The 24827-nt window shown below is 45.7% G+C and overlaps 1 protein-coding gene across 1 annotated transcript in view; it reads right to left on the reverse strand.

The window, feature by feature from the left end:
- KIAA1755 (KIAA1755 ortholog) overlaps window positions 1-24827 on the reverse strand; it is a 68266-nt gene that overhangs the window by 23044 nt on the left and 20395 nt on the right. Inside the window, exons 4-11 of the mRNA XM_042466282.1 lie at window positions 23673-23864; window positions 23037-23160; window positions 12937-13030; window positions 10847-10933; window positions 7628-7744; window positions 4865-4963; window positions 4215-4363; window positions 1612-1750 (exon numbers count right to left, since the gene is read on the reverse strand). Of these exons, the coding sequence (XP_042322216.1) occupies window positions 1612-1750; window positions 4215-4363; window positions 4865-4963; window positions 7628-7744; window positions 10847-10933; window positions 12937-13030; window positions 23037-23160; window positions 23673-23864 (1001 nt within the window). The remainder of the gene's footprint in view (window positions 1-1611; window positions 1751-4214; window positions 4364-4864; window positions 4964-7627; window positions 7745-10846; window positions 10934-12936; window positions 13031-23036; window positions 23161-23672; window positions 23865-24827) is intronic.

The raw sequence follows: 24827 nt of genomic DNA on the forward strand, positions 1-24827 counted from the left end.
CTGTGGGGGCAATGGATGCAAGCTGCGAGAAAAGGATTCCAGCTCACTCATTGCGAGGAACTTCTGACAGCAAGGCTGTTCAACCATGGCACATACTCCTTCCTCGAGGATTGTGGGGGAGTCTCCTTCTTTGAGGGTCTTTAAACAGAGCTGGATGCCACCTTGGCAACAGGGATCCTTTGATTGAGTTCCTGGAGTACCTGGGATTGAGATGGGTTGACGGCTGGCCTTTGGTGTCTCTTCCAACTACGATTTCTATGAGCTATGTATTCTAGGGATTGTTCCCACAATAATATAATAATAATATAATAATAATAATAATAATAATAATTTATAGCCTGCCCCATCACAAGGAATGGCAGGTGGGTTACAACATTAAAATGAAGATAATAAATAAATAAAATAAATAAATAAAATACAATAAAAATTAAAGAGAGCGAAGTGAAACCTTCACATTAGGCCTGATGGAATTCGGGGGCCTCTCTTTTCACCCTCCCAGGTCTGATGATGACGGCGGGAGGGAGGGAGGGAGGGCTCTTCTTCTTGAGGCAAGGGATTTTATTTTAATTAAATTTTACATTTAATTTCTTCTCATTAAATTTAAGAGGAATTGGTGGCTCGAGTGCATAAGTCACAGTAAATGGGGAGTAGAACTAGGTAGGAAGGCCTGCCGGAAAGGATTCACGTTTTTAGAGCCTTCTTAAATGCTGTAAGAGTAGAAGAAAATGTCATGGATCTCCTTCAGCAGGTCATTCCATGTCTTCGGAGCTGCATGGAAAGGCCCTGTGGGATGAACTTAGCCTAGATTTTATTGGCTGAAGTAGATTCTTCCCCTTCGAGGACCTTAGAGTGCGGGATGGACAGTATGGGAAGTAGGCGATCTCTTAAGTATTTGGACCCAAGCCATGTAGGGCTTTGAAGGTATGCTTTAAACGGATTGCCAATTGGTTTATATGACTGTCGTTCCCATTTGAAAGCAGTTCTGATCCTCCTGTGATCGGTTTCAGTCGTTGACTAGCAAATGCAAAAAAGCCCGCTCTCTCCTGACACCAGTTCTTTGGCGGTTCTTTTGAAAATAATCAATTCCGAAGCGTTTCAACAAGTAGGAACAGCGGATCTGAATTGCATCATTCTGGAAGGAAGGGACTGATGGCAGAGGGGCGTTTACCATCCCTCCTCAGTTTTTGGTAGATCCACCATTTCCCCCCCTCGGCGCTGCCTTTGCGCTTGTGGGGCGACTTATGGGCGCATGCTTGTTTGTTTTAAATAAAATCCCTAGAAGATGTGATTCATCGATTTTGCACCTACTTGCAAAGGTAAGTAGTTGCAAAAGCAGTGAATCAAATATCAATTTATATATTTATTATAGTTCTCAAGCATTGCTGCCCGCGCTGCTGCTTACGTATCTGATGGCGCACAGATTGACATTCATTTTGAAGTGGCGCAAACTAGTGGAGACAACAATTGTGCCATAAAAAGGAGCGACTACTGAAAGATCCGCTTTCATAGTGGGAATGACAGACCTTTTGGAATCCATTTAGCACCATGGAGCAAAGGCAAATCCCAAACCGGTTTAAATGCAAGTAGGAATGAGGCCAAAGGTTCACCCACCTTGCTGAACTCTCCTTCCAGTTCTCGGATCTTCGAGAGGAACTCCAGGTGCTCCAAGCGGCTGTTGGATTTGGTGACCAAGGTGTGGACCTGGTCCTCCACTGCGCTGTACAGGGCCAGGGCCCAGTCGATGCCGATCCTAGCAAGGAAGCGGTACAAAGAAAGCATGAAACATTTACATTATGGTGGAAAATCTTCATAAATTCAGTTCCTGCAGGAAAGCATGAGAAATGCAACCATTTCCCCCCTCCTGGCTGGAAAGAAATATCCCAAAACTCTAGCTTTTTAAAAGGCTCTTTGTAGTTTTGAGCCAACATGGTGTAGTGATTTCAGCTCTACATTTTTGTGCTCAGTTGTGTATTTTTGCCTTTTATACCCATTTGCATTGGACAATGACTCTGGAGAGCAGGGTTCGAATCTGCACCCAGCCATGAAAGGTATGGTGTGATCATTTGCCACCAAGTCTGAAATTCAGGATGCCATTTTTAATCCTGAGCGGAGTATATCTGTGAGCCAGGGTGGTGTAGTGGTTTGAGTGTAGGACCAGAACTCTGGGAGACTCGGGTTCGAATCCCCACTCAGCTGTGGAGACCTAATGAGGGACCTTGAGCAAGTCACTCTCTCTCAGCCTCATGGGAAGGCAATGACAAACCTCCTCTGAACAAATCTTGCCAAGAAAACCCCATGAAAGGTTTGCTTTAGGGTCACCATAAGTCAAAAACGACTTGAAGGCACACAACAACAACAATGTGTTGTTCAAGCCTTTGTTGTTTTTGTTGTGTGCCTTCAAGTTGTTTCCAAATTATGGTGATCCTAAAGCAAACCTTTCATGGGATTTTCTTGGCAAGGTTTGTTCAGAGGAGGTTTGCCATTGCCTTTATTTGAAGCTAAGAGAGTGTGACTTGTCCAATGTCAGCCAGTGGGTTTCATGGCTGAGCTGGGAATCGAACCCTGGTCTCCGGAGTAAAAAAATACATGAGGATGATTTTAATGCAGAAAAGTCTATGCTACACTGAGTCACAGGGAATTGCAGGCTAAGTGTGGGAAAGCTGAGAAGGGATTGAGGAGGACAGACAGATGTTTCTGTGTTTAGAGAAAGATCCTTCAGATGGGACTCCTGGTATTAATTAAGTCAATGAGGATCCTTCCAGATCTGGAGGAGCCAAATGGGAGATTTGAAAACAAAACAAAAGAGAAATGCCAAATCCATGGGTTTCCCTTGGAGCGCCAATTCTGAGATCATCCCATAAGGGCCGCTTCTTTACAGCTACACACTTAGGACCCTAGGAGTTTATCACACTGGGGCTAATTTTGGCATTAAAAAGAGATTAAAGTGCATTTCAAACATCCCGCAAATAAAGCTAGTAATTGCGCAAATGATTATCACACGCAATTGTGCAAATAAAGTGATATCAGAAATGTATTGTCACTGAAATCCCGAAAGTAAAAAGATGTGCGTTAATGCTTCCTTGTGAGCACTTTACTGGCGGGTTTTGTGTGACATCATATGAAATTGTTTCACATAATTACGTGATTTTTCCAGGATATTCAGGGATAAACTTCCAGTCTCCTTCATGTGATAAACTCCATAGAGTTGGAAGCAATCCCAATGGCCATCGCTCTTTCTGTCCTGCTACAGAAACTATCCAAAGTTTCTGTCGTGCCCATAGAATACCAGGCAAGGGGCAACACATAGCTTATAGGGTGCCAAATGCCCGCCTGCCCAATTCTGTGAACCGCCCCAGATGTTCCACCATAAAATTTAAAAATTATCACTAAGGAAAGGATGAACATTCCTGGAAGGGTCCATGAAGTATGGTTCCCCTTCACAAGAAGGACTGTGATCCTGCTACAGGGGACATACATGGATCACAAAGGGCTTGTCTACATAGGACAGATAAAGCAGTTTCTGCCCAACTTCATGGGGTCCTGTCTTCACAATGCAGAGCTCCAAGTCAAGTGCAGACTCTGTCTTCATAATCTCACCCTTAAATTGGCTTTTAAAAACTCACTTTTTGCTCTGGACTTGGCAAGAAAGCCCATAGCAATGCCAGGTGGGCATCTACACATGCGTCCCCATTGCATTGCCTGGCACTGCTGCTCCCGGAGTAAGGCTGAATCCACACTGGAGAAATAACGCAGTTTGGCACCGCTTTAACTGCCCTGGCTCAAAGCTATAAAATTCTGGGAGCTGGAGTTTGTTCTGGACCCCACAACAAACTCCAACTCCCAGAATTCCATAGCCTTGAGCCAGAAAAGAGTTAAAGCCATACTAAACCAGCTTATTTCTCCAATTTGGATGCAGCCTGAGATCACAACAAGGTGCCCCAACATGGGATAAATACTGGGTGCCTCATTGTGAACTCAGGGGCATTCACACTTATTGTTGTTATCATTACTTTATCATTTTGCCATTATCAGTCCCTTTCTTTTCACAAAAGCTATAACTTTGGTTCCCAATGGGCTTTCCCAATTATTCACAAGTTATTATTTGATTAATGCTGTCAACTCTCTATCACCATCATATCCAATACTCTATTGATGGTATTTTAGGATCTTTCCAGTTTTATTTATTTATTTGCAACAATATTCTGGCTTCGTACCAGACGGCAGGGGAAGAGCTGAGCCGGGCGGCCTCCTTCCGCAGCCTGGCCAAGGTGGCCCCACCGTCCCTCTGCAAGCCCACCACCTGCGCATCGGACAGGACCTCCTCCATCAGCTGCCGGTGGCGCTCCTTCTGCTGCCGAACCGCCTGCAGGGTTTACAAAGGCAGGAGTTAGGCTTTTGACCGCATGGATCATGAAAGGCTTGGAACGCCCTGAAAGACTTAACATGACAATGTCTTTGAATTCTGATTCAGTTCAGGATTCTTCTAGTCAGACTCTCTCCACACTCTAAAGACATGTTTTCCCACTATTTGCTGAACATTTTGAATATCTTTTCCATTCCTTGGTGGGAGACGGTGGTGGAGATGAGCAAGCCTTCTCACTGGGTTGCCACCTCTATTCCCAATCCACCAGCCATTGCATGGTGGAAGGACAGGAAAAAGTTGTCTTGGGAAGGCAACTTCCTAGAAAATTGCAGTTTTCAAAGATGTTCTTGCAGCAGGCAGTAATGAGGTTAGAATGAGAAAACAGACATGGAAAGCAGAGCTCAAGAGGAGGCTATGGACACCTCCTGAGAAGGATGCACTGCTTTGTGGCATCAGCGCACTGACCCACATCCATGACATGCTCTGAGGCCAATGGCTCACCTGCAAGGTCTGGGGAATGTCGCCCTTCTCCAGCTCTTGGATGGTGCTCCGCAGCAACTCCGAGGCCTTAGCAAGATCATTTGCAAAGTGGTGCAACTTCTGGAGGGAGGAAGGAAAGAGGCATTTGATCAAATAAATCCAAAAACCAGCACCGAAATATTGTGGCACAAGGGTGGTAAGGGTTGCAAAGAGCTCTCATACATTTCCCTGTCCTTTATTGCTGGGAAAAGCAGTGTCTTCTGACACATTGAGGCTCCCCATTGAGAAAACTATGTATCGTTGGGCAGTATTTTTGCATTTTGGAACCTTTTGCATAAAACAAGAAAACAAAAAATCATTCAATATATATATTCTTCTCCAACAAAGCAATGCTTTCGTGCAGAACATTGACAAATTTTGCACACAGAACACTGTCTTTTGCACAAAAACATTTTTTGCTAAATGATTTATTATACACAGACACTGCTCATCAAATTATTATTTTTATTATTAATAGAAAAAGTCCCAAAATGTGAAAAATCATCATTAAAGAGCCCAAAACTGCCAGAACCTCATGAAGGGTGAGGTGCTACTTCTGAAATTATTCATTCTTACCTGCAAGAAGAAATGTCAGTTTGCAAAGGGATCTCACAGGCATAGTCTATGAACATTTCGTTCAATTAGTCTAAAAAGTGTTATGAGATCCTTTTGCAGATTGATATTCCAGATTAACATGGCTAATTCTCTGAATGCGAGAAGAAGGTAAGGGAAGATTGACATCCTTAATGAGTGGAGGTCAAGAAAGAAGAACACTGGACCATCGGCAAAGACAGAAGAAGCTCAAGGACACAGAGAAACATCAAAAGCTTGCGGCAGACTATTTAACAGCTTTGCACTCTGAAATATAATTTTTTTATCTAAAACTGACAATAGAATAATAAAGTCATAGAGGAGACCCCAAAAGGGCCATCCAGTCCATCTCCATTCTGCCATGCAGAAACTCACAATCAAAGCCCTCCTTGGGACAAATGGGCATCCAGCCTCTGTTTAAAAATCTCCAAAGGAAGAGACTCCACCAATCTCCAAGGGTCTTCTGCGACTGAAGAGCTCTAACCCTCAGGAACCCCCTCCTAATGTTGAAGTGGAATCTCTTTTCCTATAGTCTGAATCCACTGCTCTGGGCCCTTTTCTCTGGAGCAGCAGAAAACAAGCTTGCTCCATCCTCAATATGACATCCCTTCAAATATTTAAACAGAGCCATCATATCACCTCTTAACCATCTCTTCTCCAGGCTGAACATCCCCAGCTTCCTAAATCTTTCCTCATAAGGCTTCATGGTTTCCAGACCCTTAGCAGTGAGGTAAATCATTCATTCCAAGATTACTGCCTCAGAGTATGCTTTTGAGTATATATACCAGCACCTGCACACTAGCAATTTTGGTCTAATCTGAAGCAGGACAGCAACTCTGTTCAGCTTCTACTAGACTCCTCAATAAGCCATCCACCCCACTTGCCAAGGCAGCTATTGAGTCACCTCTGTTCCAGATGCCCCTTGATTGGAACCACGCTTCAGAATCGGTACCCCTTAGTTACACACAATAGCAATCCCTCTGCACTAAACTTGCACCCATAACGTTTCACTCCAGAATGCTGCACTGAAGGGGACTTGGCTGAATGTTTCCTACATATACAAAGCAAACTTGCACATAAACAAACTTGGAGTGTGGTAGTCTCTCCTTCTTTGGAGGTCTTTAAACAGAGGCTGGATAGCCATGTTTTGGGTATGCTTTGATTGTGAGTTCTTGCATGGCAGAAGGGATCAGGGCCCTTGGGGTCTCTTCCAACTCTAGGATTCTATGATTCTAACCATATCACTATTAGTAAGGCCTCTACTTTTCACCCTCTCCTGCCTTTGCTTTGTTAGTTCTTGTGTGTATGCTTGAGTGTGTGCTTGTTGACTAAAGGCTCTCAGAGCGGCTTGCAAATAGTTATTCAGACGATGTACACAGGGTTGATCCTAGGCTAAATGTTGTCCCAGCCAACATATAATTTTAATTGAGCTACAGTAATTATACAGTAATACAGTACATCAGTAAACGGAATAGAAATGTACTTGCTATTGCTAATTGCTATTTCCCCTATTTGAATACTATTTGAGGGTGCCTTCTCAGCTTCTGGATAACAATGGGAGGTCCTGGAACCAAACCCCAATGGCCACCAAAGCCATACTCTTCCTTGTAATGTTTGCTACAATGCATACATACACACACCTCCTTCATGGCTAGAAAAAGCTCATCAGAAGTTACTGTATATACTCATGTATGAGTCTAGAAATTTAGGTCCAAAGCCCTGAGTCGACTTATCCAGGGGTCAATGTACATAGTGTATCAAGTCTTATTTAATTTTTTAATTTAATTTAATTTAATTATTTAATCTGTCCTGGAAGCACTGACCCTGTTTTCTCTCATTCATCCAGCCTTAAGGCTAAGCACATAGACTTATGTCTGTACGTTTTTGACATTGTTTTACTTTGCTTCATCCTTTAGATCCTTACGCCCCCAAGTTTAAGCCTTGACTTATCCATGGGTCATAGCAAACCTCATAATTTTGGCCCCAAAACTTGACCTCGACATGTATGAGGTCAACTTATAGTTGAGAATATATGGTAACCATCTTTTTGGATTGCAGTTCCCAGAATCCACTGCCCATGCTGGCTGGGGATTCTGGAGGTTGTAGTCTCGCAACGTCACTTTTGCAGGTTGTAATGACCATGGCCATAGGCACCTGAAAGTACTGGACCCAATCGCCGTGGCTGTAGGGGAACTGGCCATCCAAGGCGTGGATCAGCTGGCTTCCGTCCACGAAGCGGGTCAGCGCCTTGAGAGAGGTCAGCAGCTCTACCTGCAGTTGGGACACAACAGGACATCCAAGGGTCAAGCGGGGAAAAGGATCGACTCCAGGCCACTTTGCCAGGGAAAAGATGAAATAGTCTTTTGGGGAAGCAGAGGGGCACAAAGAAATATATGCACTTGTGTAAAGATTTAGTAGCAGTAGTAGTAGTATCCTGCCCTTTCCCCAAAACCGGGGTTCAAAGTGACTTACAATATTTAAAAACAACAACAACAGTACAATTAAAAACATACAAAACTGATACATTAAAATAGAAATAAACTACTACAGTATTAAAGTTAAAATGCAAACCAAGAGTCAGGCAGGGATCGGGGGACCAGATGTCCTAACCCCAAAGGAGGACAAGGCACCCCAAAATGTAGGACATTTGAGAAAAATGTCAGGCATTGGAAAATAAAAGCTAAAAACACTAATATCAATTCATTTGATATGGTTTATTTACAGCTATGCTACATAGATTGTACTTTATTACGTACTCAGTTGTATTTTTTCGGATGAACTTACCTTCGTCGAAATGTCTTGCTGAAACTCTGGGACTCTGAGCAAGACAAATGCTTAAAATGGACTTTACTAGCAACCAACACTTGGCTGAATCTACAAGTAAATCATCCCTTGCATTTGGGTAGAATTCAAAGATATAGCAGTGTTAGTCTGTAGAATCAGTATGCAGAGAGATCTTGCAGCACCTTTGAGAGTAACAGTGGCACAAATGCATCTGAGGAAGCAGACCAAAGTCTACGGAAGGTCAGCTGCCAACTCCTCCCTTTAGATCTCTCTCTATAGTGATTCCTTTCATTTGTCCATTGTGCTGAAATTAAGGAGGGAAACCCTTTCAACATTTGCATTGCATCCTCAAGCAGCCCATGGCCTAACAAATTTGCTGGCTCTTTCCCCTTAGAGAAATCAATATGCCTGAGCTCTGGGTACGAATCTCATCTGCTGCTGCTCCTAAGAGAAAAGGGGAGAAAAAGAACTCTAGAAGGATCCATCCTGTCCCTCTATTTGCAGCAAAGGCAAGCTGCCAAAGGGATGAATTTCTCGAAGAGGAACAGCAAATGTGGTATGACTCAATGGGCTTTTTAGTGATGCTCAAAATGGAAGACATGTTGGAATTTTTTCTGGATAGAAGGTTGAAATGTAGGATGTGTCCTGGAAAAGGAGAATGTATGGTCACCTTGGCCAGGGTAGAAACAACTGTGAATGGCATTTGTATTTCCCCAGTTTTTACAGACATGTTGCTAAAAGGCCTAGGTATATAATGGAACCACAAGGATATTCTCCAAGGGACCAAAACCGAAATGCATTCTGCTAATTATGCAAACCCATGCACACTTTCCATATTTGCATAATCCAGGTTGCAGAAATTGCGCTTTGCTGGTCCAGGAATAATCCGGCGCAGGAATGTGTTCAAGCCTTCCAAAGCAGCCTTGATTTTCCTGGAAAGTTTGAATTTTCACCCAGATGGTTGGATTCCAACTTGCCTGTTGTATTAGTGGGAAAAATCATATATATATATATATATATATATATATATATATATATATATATACACAGAGCTTTCTCGTTGCTTGCCTCTCCTGCCATCCATCAGCCTTGCCAAGTGGAAACTAAAGCCTCATCTGGGCTTCTCATCAGGGGGAAACGCGAGCATTTTAATCATCTGCAGCCGAGGCCGTTAATCAGGCTCGTTAATATTTCATATTACATTAATTAAGCCGAGCAGGATTAATAAAAGAACAGTCAACCCTTTCAAGTGCTGAATTATTATCTTAATACCCGCGCCTGGCCCTCGGCTCTCTAATTGGGAGAGAGCTCACTTTGCCGGAGGGAACGGCAGCAGTCTATTAGGGGACTCCATGCATGGCCCAGAATCTGCATAATGAACTGGCCTGGGAAGAAGAAGAGGAGAAGGAAGAGCAAAGAGGATGAGAGTTGGGAGGCAGAGCAAAGCCCTCGGATGGGCCTTGGGAGCAGGGATTGCAGGCTGGCTTCTATGGCCGGGAATTGTCCAGGCTGGAAAGTCTTCCAGTTTAGTTTTAGTTTTTATCTCACCTTCTTTTAGCACACTGTATCTCAAGCTATCTGATATGGGGAGAATGGCATTTGTATTTTCCAACATAAAATCATAGAACCACAGAGTTGGAAGAGACCCCAAGGGCCATCCAGTCCAACCCCATTCTGCCATGCAGGAAATCACAAAGCATCCCTGACAGATGGCCATCCAGCCTCTGTTTAAAGACTTCCAAGGAAAGAGACTCCACCACTCTCTATTTCCACTGTCAAACATCTCCTACTCTCAGGACGTTCTTCCTAATGTTTTCTTGGGGGTTTCTTGGCAAGATTTGTTCAGTGGGGTTTTGCCACTGCCTTCACCTGAGAATGAGAGTATGTGACATGCCCAAAATCACACAAGAGATTTCATGGCTAAATGGGGAATCGAACCCTGGCTTCCATAGTTGTAGTTCAACACTCAACCCATTATGCCACACTGGCTCTACAGGTGACTACGCCACGCTGGCCGTTATGCATGAGCGACAATGCTAAATCCATCAGTCCATGAGAGCAGCCAAGTTTTCCCCTCCAATAACACTCCCAAGAACAGTGCCAGCTCATGAAAGAGGAGGGTCAAGCATAGAGTCATAGAGCTGGAAGGTTGGGAAGCTAGGAGAAGGGCAACCAAAATGACCAAAGGTCTAGAAACCAAGCCTCATGATGAATTTGGTTCAAGAAGCTGGGTCTGTTGAGCTTGGAGGAGAGAAGACTTAGAAAGAAGTGGCTTGATAGCCATCTTTAAATATCGGAAGGAGTGCCAATATGCAGAAGATGGAGCAAACTCATTTTCAGCTGCTCCAGAACAGAACACAAACTCCATCTGATGTTTAAATCGTCTCCAAATTTCTTACCATTTTGTCTACTCCCAAAAGCCCCTCTTCCATTATCAGCCAAAATGCCGAACCAATGCTTTCCCTCACGCCCCAGAAAAGGAAACAAAAAGGAACACAAAAACTGTCAGCAACACACGTTATCTTTTAAACAATAAATTGTGAGGATAGGTTACTTTGTGAAGGTAACTTCCCAAGCTCTGCAACTCACCGGCACGCCAGGTAACTTTTCCAGGTGGGAAGCCGTTTCCTTTTCTGCCAGAAGCAAGACAGAGTGGATAGAGCCAGGTAAGATCTTCTGCAAGGAAGAGAGAGATTGTGGTGGGACAGGTGTGCTTCCCCATCTCTGCTTCTTTGGACCAAGAGATTGTGGGTTCTGTTTGTCAGCTAACCTGTATCTGTCCCAAAGCCCCTTTTATCCCAATTTTTGGGGGAAAGTGGGATGTCAATAAATATGATAACAACAACAATTTATCACCTTCATGCCTGAGCTTCCATCTAGCGAAGGATGGTAAAGTCCAAACAGGCAGCATTAGCACCAAGACTCTAATGATGATGATGATTTATTTATAGCCCACCCAATCACAAAGAATCAGGGCGGGTTACAACAGTAAAGCAAATATATAGCAAATAACAATAATAATCAAAATAACACAATATTTTGGACTCTTAAGTCTTGGAATCTCAGGATATAGACATGGGGAAATGAGCAGCATCTCTATTGGGCCTTTATTCAGTCATCAGCTGTTGCCATACTGTAGAAATAAAGCAGTTTGACACCACTTTAACTGACTGGAAATCTCGATTTGTATTGTGTGATACTATTGTTATGCTGCCCCACCACGCTACAAATCCCAGAATTCCATAGCACTGAGCCATGGCAGTTAAAGTGGTGGGAGCATCTTCCCAGTGTCCAGGTCCTAGTCTCTGGAGCTACAGAAGACAAATTTGCTCCATCCTCAATATGACACCCCTTTAAATACTTAAAAACAGGGCTATCATGTCCCTTCTTGACCTTCTCTTCTCCAGGCTAAACATACCAAGCTCCCTAAGTCTCTCCTCAAAGGGCTTCATGGTTTCCAGACCCTTTGCCATTTTGGTCTCCCTCCTTTGGACACCCTCCAACTTGTCTATATCTTTCTTGAATTGTGGTGCCCAGAACTGGACACAGGATTCTAGGTGAGACCTGACCAAGGAGTTTATTGCACGGGGCCTAAACCGGTCCCCAGCGCGTTCTAATGGGGGCAGGCGGGCGCGTGCATGGAACGCGATGGGCACCGGATGGGGCCCAAAATGCGACTTTATCGCACGGGGGGCCGCCGCCGCGCGTTCCCATTGCGTCCCAATTCTGTTCTAGAGGGCGCCATTTCTGGGGACGCTTTGAAACAGTTCCCAGAAATGGCGCCCTCTGGAACAGAATTGGGACGCAATGGGAACGCGCGGCGGCGGCGTTCCCCCCGTGCGATAAAGTCGCGTTTTGGGCCTCATCCGGTGCCCATCGCGTTCCATGCACGCGCCCGCTCGCCCCCGTTAGAACGCGCTGGGGACCGGTTTAGGCCCCGTGCGATAAACCTAAATAGTAGAACAGAGTGGTGCTATAACTTCCATCAATCTGGACACTACACATCTACTGATGCAGCCTAGAATCACATTGGTCTTCATAGCTGCCACATCACACTATTGACTCATGATCAACTTGTGGTCTATTTGGACTCTTAGATCCCTTTCAAATGTACTGTTGTCAAGCCAGGTGTCCCCCATCCTATAGCTATACATAACATTTTTTCTGCCTAAGTGCAGTATCTTACATTTCTCCTTGTTGAAGTTTATTTTGTTAGCTTTGGACTAGCTTTCTAGTGTATTCAAGTCATTTTGAATTTTGATCCTGTCCTCTGGGGTGTTAGCTATTCCTCCTAATTTGGTGTCATCTGCAAATTTGATAAGCATGCCCACTATTCTTTCATCCAAATCACTGGTAAAGATGTTGAATAGCAAACCGGGCCCAGGACAGAACCCCACTGGACACCCCACTGGTCACTTCTCTCCAGGAGGAAAAAGATCCATTGCTGAGCACCCCTTGGGTTCAGCCGGTCAGCCAATGATAAATCCACCCAGCAGTGTAATGGTCTCACTATCTTTTTTGCAAGATTATCATGGGGGAAACATGTCAAAGGCATTACTGAAATCAAGCTAACCTGCAACCAAACCACTTCAGATGCCAAGGTCTCAACATATAACAGATTCAAACTGAAAAGATTAACAGTAAAGGATTCCCCTTGCTTCCCCCCCACCTGGGATTACCTGGGTGGCCCCCAGGGCTGCAGAGAGAGAAGGCTGGGGAGTATCTTTCCTGGCATCGATGACCACCGTCAGACCCATGGAGCTGGACTGCTTCCTGCAGGATGGAGCAAGAAATAAATATAACAAAAAATAAAATTTTATTTATACTGCTTTTCTGTAAAAGAACAATCAAGAAGTGATCACACTCATAGAATCCTAGACTCTAGAGTTGGAAGAGGGCCATCCAGGCCAACTCCATTCTGTCATGCAGGAAATCACAATCAAAGCATATCCAGCAGATGGTCATCCAGCCTCTGCTTAAAGACCTCCAAAGAATTCACTTGTGTGTGTTCATGAATGCAGGTATGATGCTCACTCAGTGCACATTTGGTACACATTCAGTTGTGCAATGGTGCCATTTAACCCAGGCATAGCCTGACACAATCAGTGCATCACTCCATGTGCACAGATTCATATGACACCATCCTGATGTTGGATCTCAGTCATTCTATTTATCCACATGTGCACATACTGGTGGGGTGACAGAAAGACTGTTTTAGGGCAGGTAAAAGAAATGCTTTGTGCAAACTGGCCCCCTGAGACACAAGAGGCAGAATGACCGTTGTTGTTGTGTGCTTTCAAGTCATTTCCGACTTATGGCAACCCTAAGGCTGTTGCAATAAGGCAAACTCACAAGCTGATAAGGCTCCAAGACAGCAGAAGTCAGATTTATTTATTCACAAACTCCAGCCAAGCATTGCGGAGGAGATCTGACAAATACAGGAGTCTTAGTGCATTAAATACTATACAGCTGCAGCAAAACCAGCTTTGTTTCAAAAAGAGATGTTACACCACAAATGCAAACATATCACAAGGCTTTCTTGGCAAGATTTGTTCACTAGGGTTTTTCCTTTCTCTCCCTTTGAGCCTGAGAGAATGTGAATTGCCCAAAGTCACCTTCCCAGCAGCCCATTCCACAGCCAAGCAGCTTTTATGGTTTTCCTCTTAGTGTTTAGGTGGAATTTCTTTTCCTAGAGTTTTAATCCATTGTTCCAGGTCCTATTCTCAGGAGCAGCAGAAAAGTCGCATGCCCCATCCTCAGTGTGTCAAGTCTTAACTTCCCTTCTCTACGTTAAACATCCCCAGCTTCCTAAGTCGGTCCTCATAGGGCTTGGTCATTTCCAGACCCTTCACCATTTTAGTCGCCCTCCTTTGGACACGCTTCATTTTCTCAATATCCTTCTTAAATTGTGATGCCCAGAACTGTTCACAGGATTATTCCAGGTGAGGCCTGATCAAAGCAGAATAGAGTGGTACTCTGACTGTGTGTGGGAGAGGCTTGCGTACCCTAATGAATCATAGAATCATAGAGTTGGAAGAGACTGCAAGGGCCATCCAGACCAACCCCCTGCCATTCAGGAATCCAATTCAAATCATCTCCGACAGATGGCCATCCAGCCTCTGTTTAAAGACCTCCAAGGAAGGCGACTCTATCACCCTCCGAGGAAGGAGTGCATTCCACTGTCGAACAGCCCTAACTGTCAGGAACTTCTTCCTAATGTTGAGGTGGAATCTCTTCCTGCAGCTTGCATCCATTTTTCTGGGTTCTGTTCTCTGGAGCAGCAGAAAACAAGCTTGCTCCCTCCACAATATGACATCCCTTCAAATATTTAAACAGGGCTATCATATCACCTCTTAACCTTCTTTTCTCCAGGCTAAACATCCCCAGCTCCCTAAGTCGTTCCTCATAGGGCATGGTTTCCAGACCCTTCACCATTTTTGTCGCCCTCCTTTGGACACATGGCTCCAGTTTCTCAATGTCCTTTCTGAATTGTGGTGCCCAGAATATTCTAGGTGGGGCCTGACCAGAGCAGAATACAGTGGCACTATTTCTTCCCTTGATCTAGGCACTATACTTCTATTGATGCAGCCTAAAATAGCATTGGCCTTTTTAGCTGCCGCATCACACTGTTGACTCATGTTCAACTTGTGGTCTACTTGGACTCCTAGATCCCTTTCACATGTAGTTTCATTCAGCCAGGTGTCCCCCATAATCCTATATCTGTGCATTTTATTTTTCTGCCCTAAGTGCAATACCTTACATTTCTCCCTGTTGAAGTTCATTTTGTTAGCTTTGGCCCAGCTTTCTAGTCTATTCAGGTCATTTTGAATCTTGATCCTGTCTTCTGGGGTATTAGCTATTCCCCCTAATTTGGTATCATCTGCAAATTTGATAAGTATGCTTCCAATTCTGTCATCCAGGTCATTGATAAAGATGTTGAATAGCACTGGGCCCAGGACAGAGCCCTGTGGGACCCCACTGGTCACTTCTCTCCAGGATGAAAAGGAGCCATTGTTGAGCACCCTTTGGGTTCGGCTAGTCAACCAATTACAGATCCATGTAACAGTTCCTTTGTCTAGCCCACATTTTACAAGCTTGTTTGCAAGAATGTCATGGGGAACTTTGTCAAAGGCCTTACTGAAATCAAGATATACTATATCCACAGCATTCCCTTCATCTACCAAGCTGGTAATTTTATCAAAGAAAGAGATCAGATTTGTCTGGCATGACTTCTTTCTCTGAAACCCATGTTGACTTTTTGTGATGATGGCATTGCCTTCTAGATGTTCACAGACTCTCTGTTTAATGATCTGCTCCAGAATTTTCCTGGGTTTGATGTCAGACTAACTGGACGATAATTGTTGAGATCCTCTTTCTTCCCCTTTTTGAAGATGGGGACAACGTTTGCCCTCCGCCAGTCGGCTGGGATTTCTCCTGTTTTCCAATGGCTCCGATATTACATTTGCCAGTTCTTTTAATACCTTTGGATGTAGTTCATCTGGTCCTGGAGACTTAAATTCATTTAGATTAACAAGGTATTCCTCTACTATCTCTTTACTTATTCTGTGCCGAAATTCCTCTATTCTGTCCTCTGCTCCATTATCTTCAGGTTGAGCACCCTTTTCCTTTTCTGAGAAGACTGAGGCAAAGAAGGTGTTGAGTAATTCTGCCTTTTCTCTGTCTTCTGTTAGCATTTTGCCATCTTCTCCACGAAGTGGCCCTACCGTTTCCTTCTTCTTCCTTTTGCTGCGGACATATCCAAAAAAGCCCTTTTTATTGTTCTTAACTTCTCTAGCAAGCCTGAGTTCATTCTGCACTTTAGCTTTTCTGACTTTACCCTACAAATGCCTGCTATTTCTTTGAATTCCTTTTTTGTGATTTCCCCCTTTTTCCATTTCTTATACATCTTCCGTTTCAATCTTAACTCAGTTGAAAGTTCCTTAGTCATCCATCCTGGTTTCTTGAGACACCTCCCATTTTTCTTTCTCACTGGAACTGTTTGAAATTGTGCCTTCAGTATCTCCCTTTTGAGAAAGTCCCATCCGTTCTGAACTCCTTTATCTTTTAGTATTTCTGACCATGGAATTGCCCTCAATACTTCTCTAAGTTTACTGAAATCCGCTCTCCTAAAGTCTAGGATGCGTGTCTGACTCTGCCTGGCTTCTCCTTTCCACTGTATTACAAACTCCAGGAGAACGTGGTCACTTCCACCTAATGATCCCACTACTTGCACCCCATTAACCAAGTCATCCTTGTTGGTTAGGATCAGATCCAAAATAGCTGACCCCCTTGTTGCCTCTTCCACCTTTTGGACCATGAAATTGTCTTCCAGGCAAGTGAGGAATTTGTTAGGCCTTGAGGATTTTGCTGAGTTTGACTTCCAGCAAATATCAGGATAGTTGAAGTCGCCCATCACTACTACATCTCTCTTTTCTGACTGTGTGGTCATCTGTTCTAGAAAGATATCATCCAATTCCTCAGTCTGACTTGGGGGTCTGTAGTAGACTCCCACCGTAACATCCTTGTTGTTTCCCTCCCCTTTGATTCTTATCCAGATGCTCTCCACCTGGCTTCCATGATTGATCTCCTGGATCTCTTCACTGGTGTAAATATCTCTGACATATAGTGCTATTCCTCCTCCTTTCCTGTTTGGCCTATTGCTCTTAATAAGGTTATACCCCTCTATTTCCACATTCCAATCATGAGACTCATCCCACCAGGTTTCAGTGATGCCTATTATATCATATTTGCTTTGTTGTACTAGGAGTTCGAGTTCATCTTGCTTATTTCCCATGCTCTGTGCATTAGTGTAGAGACAACGCAGACCATAGTTCCCTTTTACTTGCTGCCTGTGCAAGTTTTTTTGCCTCCCACTGTTGGGTCCTTGCACTGTTTGCCTTGTTTCCTCTATGTCAGTTTGACTATTTTCTCCAGCCCTTTCGCCTTCCTTAATATTGTCTCCCTTCCCCTCGGAACTCAGTTTAAAGCTCTCCTGATCAAGTTCTTGAGACTGTTGGCAAAAACATTTCTTCCAACTGGCGTGAGATGCAACCCGTCTGTTGCAAGAAGTCCCTCCTCATGGAACCGCAGCCCATGATCGAAGAATCCAAATCCTTCTCGGCGGCACCATCTGCGAAGCCAGTTGTTCACATCCGCGATTTTCCTCTCCCTTCCTGGACCATGCCCTTCAACTGGCAGAAGAGACGAGAAGACAGCCTGTACATCCATTCCTTTCAGCTTCCTACCAAGCGCCTCGTAATCCCTTTTGATGTTCTGCAGGCTGTGTCTTGCAGTATCCTTGGTTCCCACATGGACCAAAAGGAAGGGGTATTGGTCAGTAGGCTTGACCAGTCTTGTCAGCCTCTCTGTCACATCACGGATCTTTGCACCTGGAAGACAACACACCTCTCGAGACATCTTGTCAGGCCTACAAATCGCTGCTTCTGTACCCCTCAGCAAGGAGTCCCCCACTATGACCACACGCCTCCTCCGAGGCTTAGCAGCGACTGTTCCCTCGGGTGAGACTCTCAGGCTCCCCTGCTCTGTCCCTGAAGTCTGTCCATGCTGCTCTTCTTCATCCTCCTTGATAAGGGAAAGAGCTTCGAATTGATTCTCTAGCTGCAAGCTCCCCGAACAATCCCTTCTTGGCCTACTTCTCTGTGTGACATTCCTCCATCTGTCTGCCTCCTGTGTATGGCAAGTGACTTGTTCCACCCGAGCATCTTCCTCTGCGTGGTATTCATCCAAGATCGTTAGTTCTGTTGTGTCCAGGAAATCCTCTTGTTCCCTAATATGCTGAAGTGTAGCTACTCTGGACTCCAGCTGCTGCACTTTCTCCTCCAAGAGTGCTACCAACTTGCACTTGGTGCATGTGAAGTTCTCCACTTCAGTAGGCAAGAAGACAAACATCCCACAAGAGCTGCAGGTGACTGCAGCAGAACCCTCGTCGTCCATACTTCAAGGTCTTTAGTAGTTGTGAGCTATGCTGGCGGTGGTATAATAGCCACCGGCAGGGCCTCCCATGCCAGACAGGTCACAACCGAAGGGTCTGACCAAGAGCACCAAAGGGCAGGATGGGCTCTCTAGCCTTATGGCCACCATCCTAGAAGGAAAACTCTAATCCCAAACCCAGGCAGATGGTGCTCATCTAACCCTGTAAGGCCAACCATCGAAGAGAAGGAAACTCGAATAATCAAACCTACGACCCGAGGACCTCGCTGCCACCGTCCATGCTTGTCAAGGCCTCAGCAGTCAAACCTCTGGTTTAAAGGGTGAGGCCAGTTCTGTGCACGCTGCGCTCCACCAGAAAAATCCATTGCACAGGCTTCAAGGATACATCCAACGTCTTCAACGCACTTCTAGAAAGCACGGTGAGTCCTTCCTGAATCTTTGTTCGTGAAGTAAAGCCAAGAAGAAGAAGAATTTCTATTGATGCAGCCTAGAATCACATTGGTTTTTTAGCTACTGCATTGTTCAACATGTGGTCTACTTGGACTCCTAGGTCTTCTACGGGGCATCCTTTTCCCCCCATTTATTTTAAATTAAATTTTAAAATCTGTTCATGGTAACATTACATAACATTGGCATAGTGCAATACAAGAACCAGAACAGAACAAAACAAAGCTAAAGGATGTGAAATTGGTCAGCAATTACTGTATGGGAGGGTCCCTTAAGTAAGCCCTTTGAGGAGTTAACAAGGATGCCATGTCCATTTGTATGATGTCTTTCCAGAAGATGTTGTGTGAGTCCAGAGGTTTAAATCTATGTGGATGGTTATTTACATGCTTAATAAATAAATACGAGGAGCGGCTTAGGGAGCTGGGTATGTTTAGCCTAGAGAATCACAGAATCATAGGGCCAGTACATACTGGTGGGAAGTGGTGTGGCGGTGGTGATACTAGGGGTCGGGAGCGTGCAGCAACCACACACTATTGAGCCCTAGTTTGTGTGGATGGCGCCATCATTACATGTTGTCGTCCACACATAGTGCATATGCATTACATCACACGCATGCCATATCCAAACAGTGCGGCATGTGTGTTATGTAACTGCAATGCCACATGGCGGAAATGGCGTCTTAGTGGTGTTGCAGCAAGGTGCTCCATTTTGGAGCTCCTTTTTATGGTGGATCGTTGCCGGGAGGGGGGGGGGGGCGTGTGGTTGCCATGGCAACGATCCAGAGAAGAAAGGGATGGCCTCTGGCCATCTCTTTCTTCTCATCTGTACCAGGCCATAGTTGGAAGAGAGCCCAAGGGCCATCCAATCCAACCCCATTCTGCAGTGATATGAGAGCCCTGTTTTAGGTATTTGAAGGGGTCTCATACAGAGGAGGGAGCAAGCTTGTTTTCTGCTGCTCCAGAGGATAGGACACAATGAAGCAATGGATGCAAGCGACAGGAAAAGAGATTCCACCTAAATATTTGGAGGAACTTCCTGATGGCAAGAGTGGTTCAACCATGGAAGACGCTGCTGCAGTGGAGAGCAGTGGAGTCCCCTTTTTTGGGAGGCTTTAAACAAAGGCTGGGGTAGCCATCTGTCCCAGGGAGAGCTTGCTTGTGTCTTCCTGCATTGCAGAATGGGATTGGACTGGATAGCCCTCGGGGTCTCTTCCAACTCTGGGATTCTGTGATTCTATGAAGAGAAGGTTAAGAGATGACATGATATGTTTAAATATTTGAAAGGGTGCCATACCTGTCAAGAAGGAGCTGCTGCTCCAGAGACTTGGGACTCAGACAAGTGGGGGGCCGAAGCTGGGGGGGAGCTTCCACCCTCTGGGGGAGGGGCTTTCTCTGCTGCCTTTCCCGACCTCCAGCTGTCTGAGAAACAGCTAGAAGTGGGGGGGGGGATTGGGAGAGGGGGTGACAGGAGCGCGCCTGCTCCTCCTGCCCTTCCTTGGCCCCCAGCTGCCTCTCAGAGACAGTTGGGGACCAGTAAGGGCCCGTGAGGGGCAGGAGCAACAGGCATGCAGCCCCTTCTCCTTTCCTCGGGGCTTTGCCAGGCCTGAGGTGTTCTCCGAAGGACACCTCAGGTCTGCCGAAGCCCCACAAGGAGGAGGAGGCATGTGCCTGCCCTCTCCTCCTCGGTCCCTTCCTTCGGCCGAACGGGCTCCAAGGGGCCCGTTCGGCCAAAGGGGAGTGAGGCCGAAGGGAAGGGCTTGGGCACCCATCCCAGGCCATTCCCTTCAGCCGAAACTACTATCATTGTTAAAGCAGACCTTTTAGCATTAAAAACACCGAAAATACACAGAAATGCACTTTGGAAAGTCACACTGTCTCACCTTCAGAAAGAGTCTTCTTCTTCTTCTTCCTCCTCCTTCCTCCTCCTCCTTCCTCCTCCTCTTCCTCCTTCCTCCTCCTGCTCCTTCCTCCCTCCCTCCTCCTCCTCCTTCCTCCTCCTTCCTTCCTTCCTTCCTTCCTCCCTCCTCCTCCTTCTCCTTCCTTCCTTCCTCCTCCTCTTCCCCCGCGGGAGGGGCAACCGCACGTAGGGCGGGAAGGAGGAGGAGGACCCCCGCCCCTTCCTGCCCTGCCCTCGGCTGCCTGGAGCCGTGGGAAGGGAGGGAAAGGAAGGGGGACCCTCTGCCCCTTCCTGCCCTGCCTAAGGAGGAGCTCCTCCTCTTGAGGCTTGCTGGCCAATGGGGGCAGGCTGAAGCTCCAACAGCCCGCCCCCTGGCAGCAGCCATTGGCCAGCCAGCCCCAGGAGGAGAAACTCCTCCTATTTAGTCCTGTGCGCGGCCCTACATGCGCGTGCAGGGCTACAGGAAGCTGTGGGTGGGCGGTGGCGGCGGCACACTGTCTGTGGCCTGCCCTCCTTGCCGCCGCCACCGCTGCAGTAACACCTGTCGCAATCGGCAGCAGGACCGGGCTGGGGCCGGTCCTGGCACCTCGGCGGGCTGGATGTGGCCTGAGGGCCGGGGGTTGCCGACCCCTGGTCAATGAGGATGCTTTGATGGTGAGTTCCTGCATGGTAGAATGGGTTGAACTGGAGGGCCCTTGAGGTCTCTTCCAACTCTATGATTCTATGATTCTATGAGGAGATGAATGGGGTGTTGTTAAAAAATGATCTGCACTGGGGGTCAAATGCACTAAGTCAACCACTGACTTAATGGCTTCCATATGGATTCAGGCTCTGGCTGGACTAAGGAGTCCTTGTTGTCCCTTGGATTCCATAATTCCACTTCTGTGTGTGGGTCAGCCCTGGATTTCAGTGTGAACTTTAAAAGAGATATATTCAGGGTGTGGAACCCTATCCCCAAAATATGCCCAAGCACCTTGAATAGTGCCGTTAAATTTCACACTAAAACCTCGAGTGGATTCGTCGATCCACTCACCTGGGACCCACTGGCTCCCACCAAAGAAGAGATCCAGGTATGCCAACAACCAAAAAGGGAGACGTTTATAACAGCTGGGATGAACTCAGCCACAGACAGCAGGCCAAAAATTCAGATATATTTGTTTTAAATGAAGGGTAATCCAAAATGGTTTCAACAGATGTCCCTGGCAGCCAGGCAATGTTCTAAATGTGGACTCTTTTAATGGGCTCCAGCAAATCAATCAAATTCAAAGCCATAGTGTTGGCGCTGCTGTTTAGCATGATGTTATGGTTTGAGCATAAGACCACAAGAACGAATCTGGAGATCAAGGTTCGAACCCCTGCTCAGCCATGGAAACCTATTGGGTGACCTTGGGCAAGTTACACTCTCTCAGCCTCATGGGAAGGCAATGTCAAAGCTCCTCTGAAAAAATCGTGCCAAGAAAACCCCCTGATAAGGTCACCTTGGAGTCGCCGTAAGTCGAAAACGACTTGAAGGCACATGGCAACAAATAATCATTGTTATGGTTATCCACCATCATCCATCATCATCATCATCATCATCTACTCCCCACTATTTTTATTCAATTAATCATGGAAAATGTGTGATGCGGCATGTGACATCATAGCGCCCTGGGGCCAGAGCTGGGGCTCGCCCCGACTCTGCCCCAGACTGGCCTTAATAGCCAGCCTGCACAGAGCCTAAGTCATCTTTAATCAGGATGCAAGTGAAAATCTTCACTGCAATCACACAAATATCACTGCATAATCCATGTTTAAACCCCTGATTTTCACCACGTGTGATAAACTCCTAACGAGTGCCTTGTCCTCCTTTGCAGTTATGACGACATTTGGTTGGTGATATGATAGCTCGGTTTAAATATGTGAAGGGATGTCATATTGAGGAGGGAGCAAGCTTGTTTTATGCTGCTCCAGAGAACAGGACCTGGAACAATGGATGCAAGCTACAGGAAAAGAGATTCCACTTCAACATTAGGAGGAACTTCCTGACAGTAAGGGCTGTTCGACAGTGGAATAAACTCCCTCGGAGTATGGTGGGGTCTCCTTCTTTGGAGGTCTTTAAACAGAGGCTGGATGGAGCCCTGGTGGCGCAGTGGTTAAATGCCTGTACTGCAGCCATTCACTCAAAACCACAAAGTTGCGAGTTCTAGACCAGCAAAAGGGCCCAAGCTCGACTCAGGCTTGCATCCTTCCGAGGAGGGAGCTAAAATGAGTACCCAGACTGTTGGGGGCAAATTAGCTTACTTGCTAATTAGCTTACTTGCTGTTCACCGCTATGATCTTTGGAATAGCGGTATATAAATAAAACAAATTATTAATTATTATTATTATCTGTCAATGGGGATGCTTTGATCTGGATTTCCTGCATGGCAGGGGGTTGGACTGGATGGCCCTAGTGGTCTCTTCCAACTCTATGATTCTATAATTCTATGGAAGGAGCTTGGCTTACCTGGACAAGGCGCAAAGGTAGAGGAGGAGTCGCAGCAGTTCCATGGCTGAACACCAGGGGGCGTGCCACTCTCGGCTGCTGGTGGTGATGTGGATGATGGGTCTCCCCATTTTGTCTGTACCCCCTGCAGCCCAAGGAAAGAAAAAGGCCATAAGACGTCTTGATGTGACAAAGCTCAACACTGGTTCTTCCTCTGTGCCTTGCAACCTGACCGGACTCCCTGTGATTGGGCAGGGTATAAGTAAATCTATTATTATTATTATTATTATCATGAATTAGGGCAACTGTATTACAGGGTTTTCTTGGCAAGCTTTGTCCAAAGGGAGTTTGCATTTGCCTTCTTCTGAGGCTGAGACAGTGTGACTTGCCAAGGCTACCTTGTGGACTTCCATGGCTAAGCGGGGATTCGAACCCTGCTTTCAGCCTTCCCATCCTGTTTTTCAGGAACCTCCTGCCCTGGTGGTATTTTTTGTAGTGGTTCCCAACCTTTTACAATTTAAACGTCCGGGAACAGCCATTGAGAAGACCCTGTCTTGCTTCCCCATCAACTGTCCTTGGCCAAGCGGCTAAACTATTCAACTATAAACTATTCTTGATAGGGTTTGGTTCCCAGACCTTCATCGCAACTTGCAATACCTGGCAGACACACAACTCCAGAAGACAAAAGCTCAGGATGCAGCGACTCCCAACTAACAGGTTCCCAAGGGCTGGATCCTGGAAGGTGCAATTCTTGGAGCATGGCATCAATGCTAGAAAAGCTGGCGCTGTTGCTATCTATGCTCTTGGATGAGGGATGTTCCAAAAATACTGCATCAAACTGACTTGGACCTGGAGAGAGAAGGAAAAACCGAGAAGTCAGGAGGTGTCCCAGAAGGCTATCTAACCTGACCTCACCTCAGGGCTATCCACAAGGTACTATGTCTCAGGTTGCATCCGCACTGCAGAAGTATTTCAATTTGACATCACTTTAACTGCAATGGCTCCATACCTTGGAGTTCTGGGAATTGTAGTTTGTTGTGGCACCAGAGCTCTCCTAGAGAGAAGGCTAAATGTCCCCCCAACTACAATTCTCATAACTCCATAGCATTGAGCTAGGGCAGTTAAAGTGGTATCAAAGTGGATTATTTCTGCAGAGCGGATGCAGCCTTAGCTGAACCTTAAAAGATATTTCCTAAAGCTAAGAGCTCTATTGCCTTTGCAGATAATAATACTAATACTACTACTAATAATAATTGTCCTTATAGGTGATGGATTCTTTTTCAGTGCAAGCATTTGGACAGAGGCCAGAAAAAGCTCCTTTTTTAAAGACTGCAGCTGCCAGAATCTTCCCAATTTGCTGGGAGATTCTGGGAGCTGTAGTCCCAAAAAGGAACTTTTCCCAAGCTCTGTGTTGGCAGACACACTCTCCATGAACCAGAGAAGGGGAGAGAGGATGAAAGCGAGCGTGGGCTTGCCTAAGAGAGCCTGCTGAGTTCATGGCACCGGCGAGATTCGAACTGGAGGCTTGCCAGGTTACAGCTCATCCCCTTAACAACCTCAATGCAATAGTTTTTTTCTGGTGTTACAAAGGCAGCGGAATGGGACAGGAAGCCAAACCTGCCCTCCCAGGCAACCACAGATGCATTTCTCTTCTCTTTGTACAGAATTTTGGAAATAATACTTTTCATGATGAATTGTAGCAACATGTCAGGAGTAAACAATGAAAGGAGTTTATCCCATGAATATCCTGGGAAATAATAATAATAATAATAATAATAATAATAATAATAATAATAATAATAATAATAATTT

This window comes from Sceloporus undulatus, chromosome 4, assembly GCF_019175285.1.
Source record: "Sceloporus undulatus isolate JIND9_A2432 ecotype Alabama chromosome 4, SceUnd_v1.1, whole genome shotgun sequence".
Classification (NCBI taxonomy): domain Eukaryota; kingdom Metazoa; phylum Chordata; class Lepidosauria; order Squamata; family Phrynosomatidae; genus Sceloporus; species Sceloporus undulatus.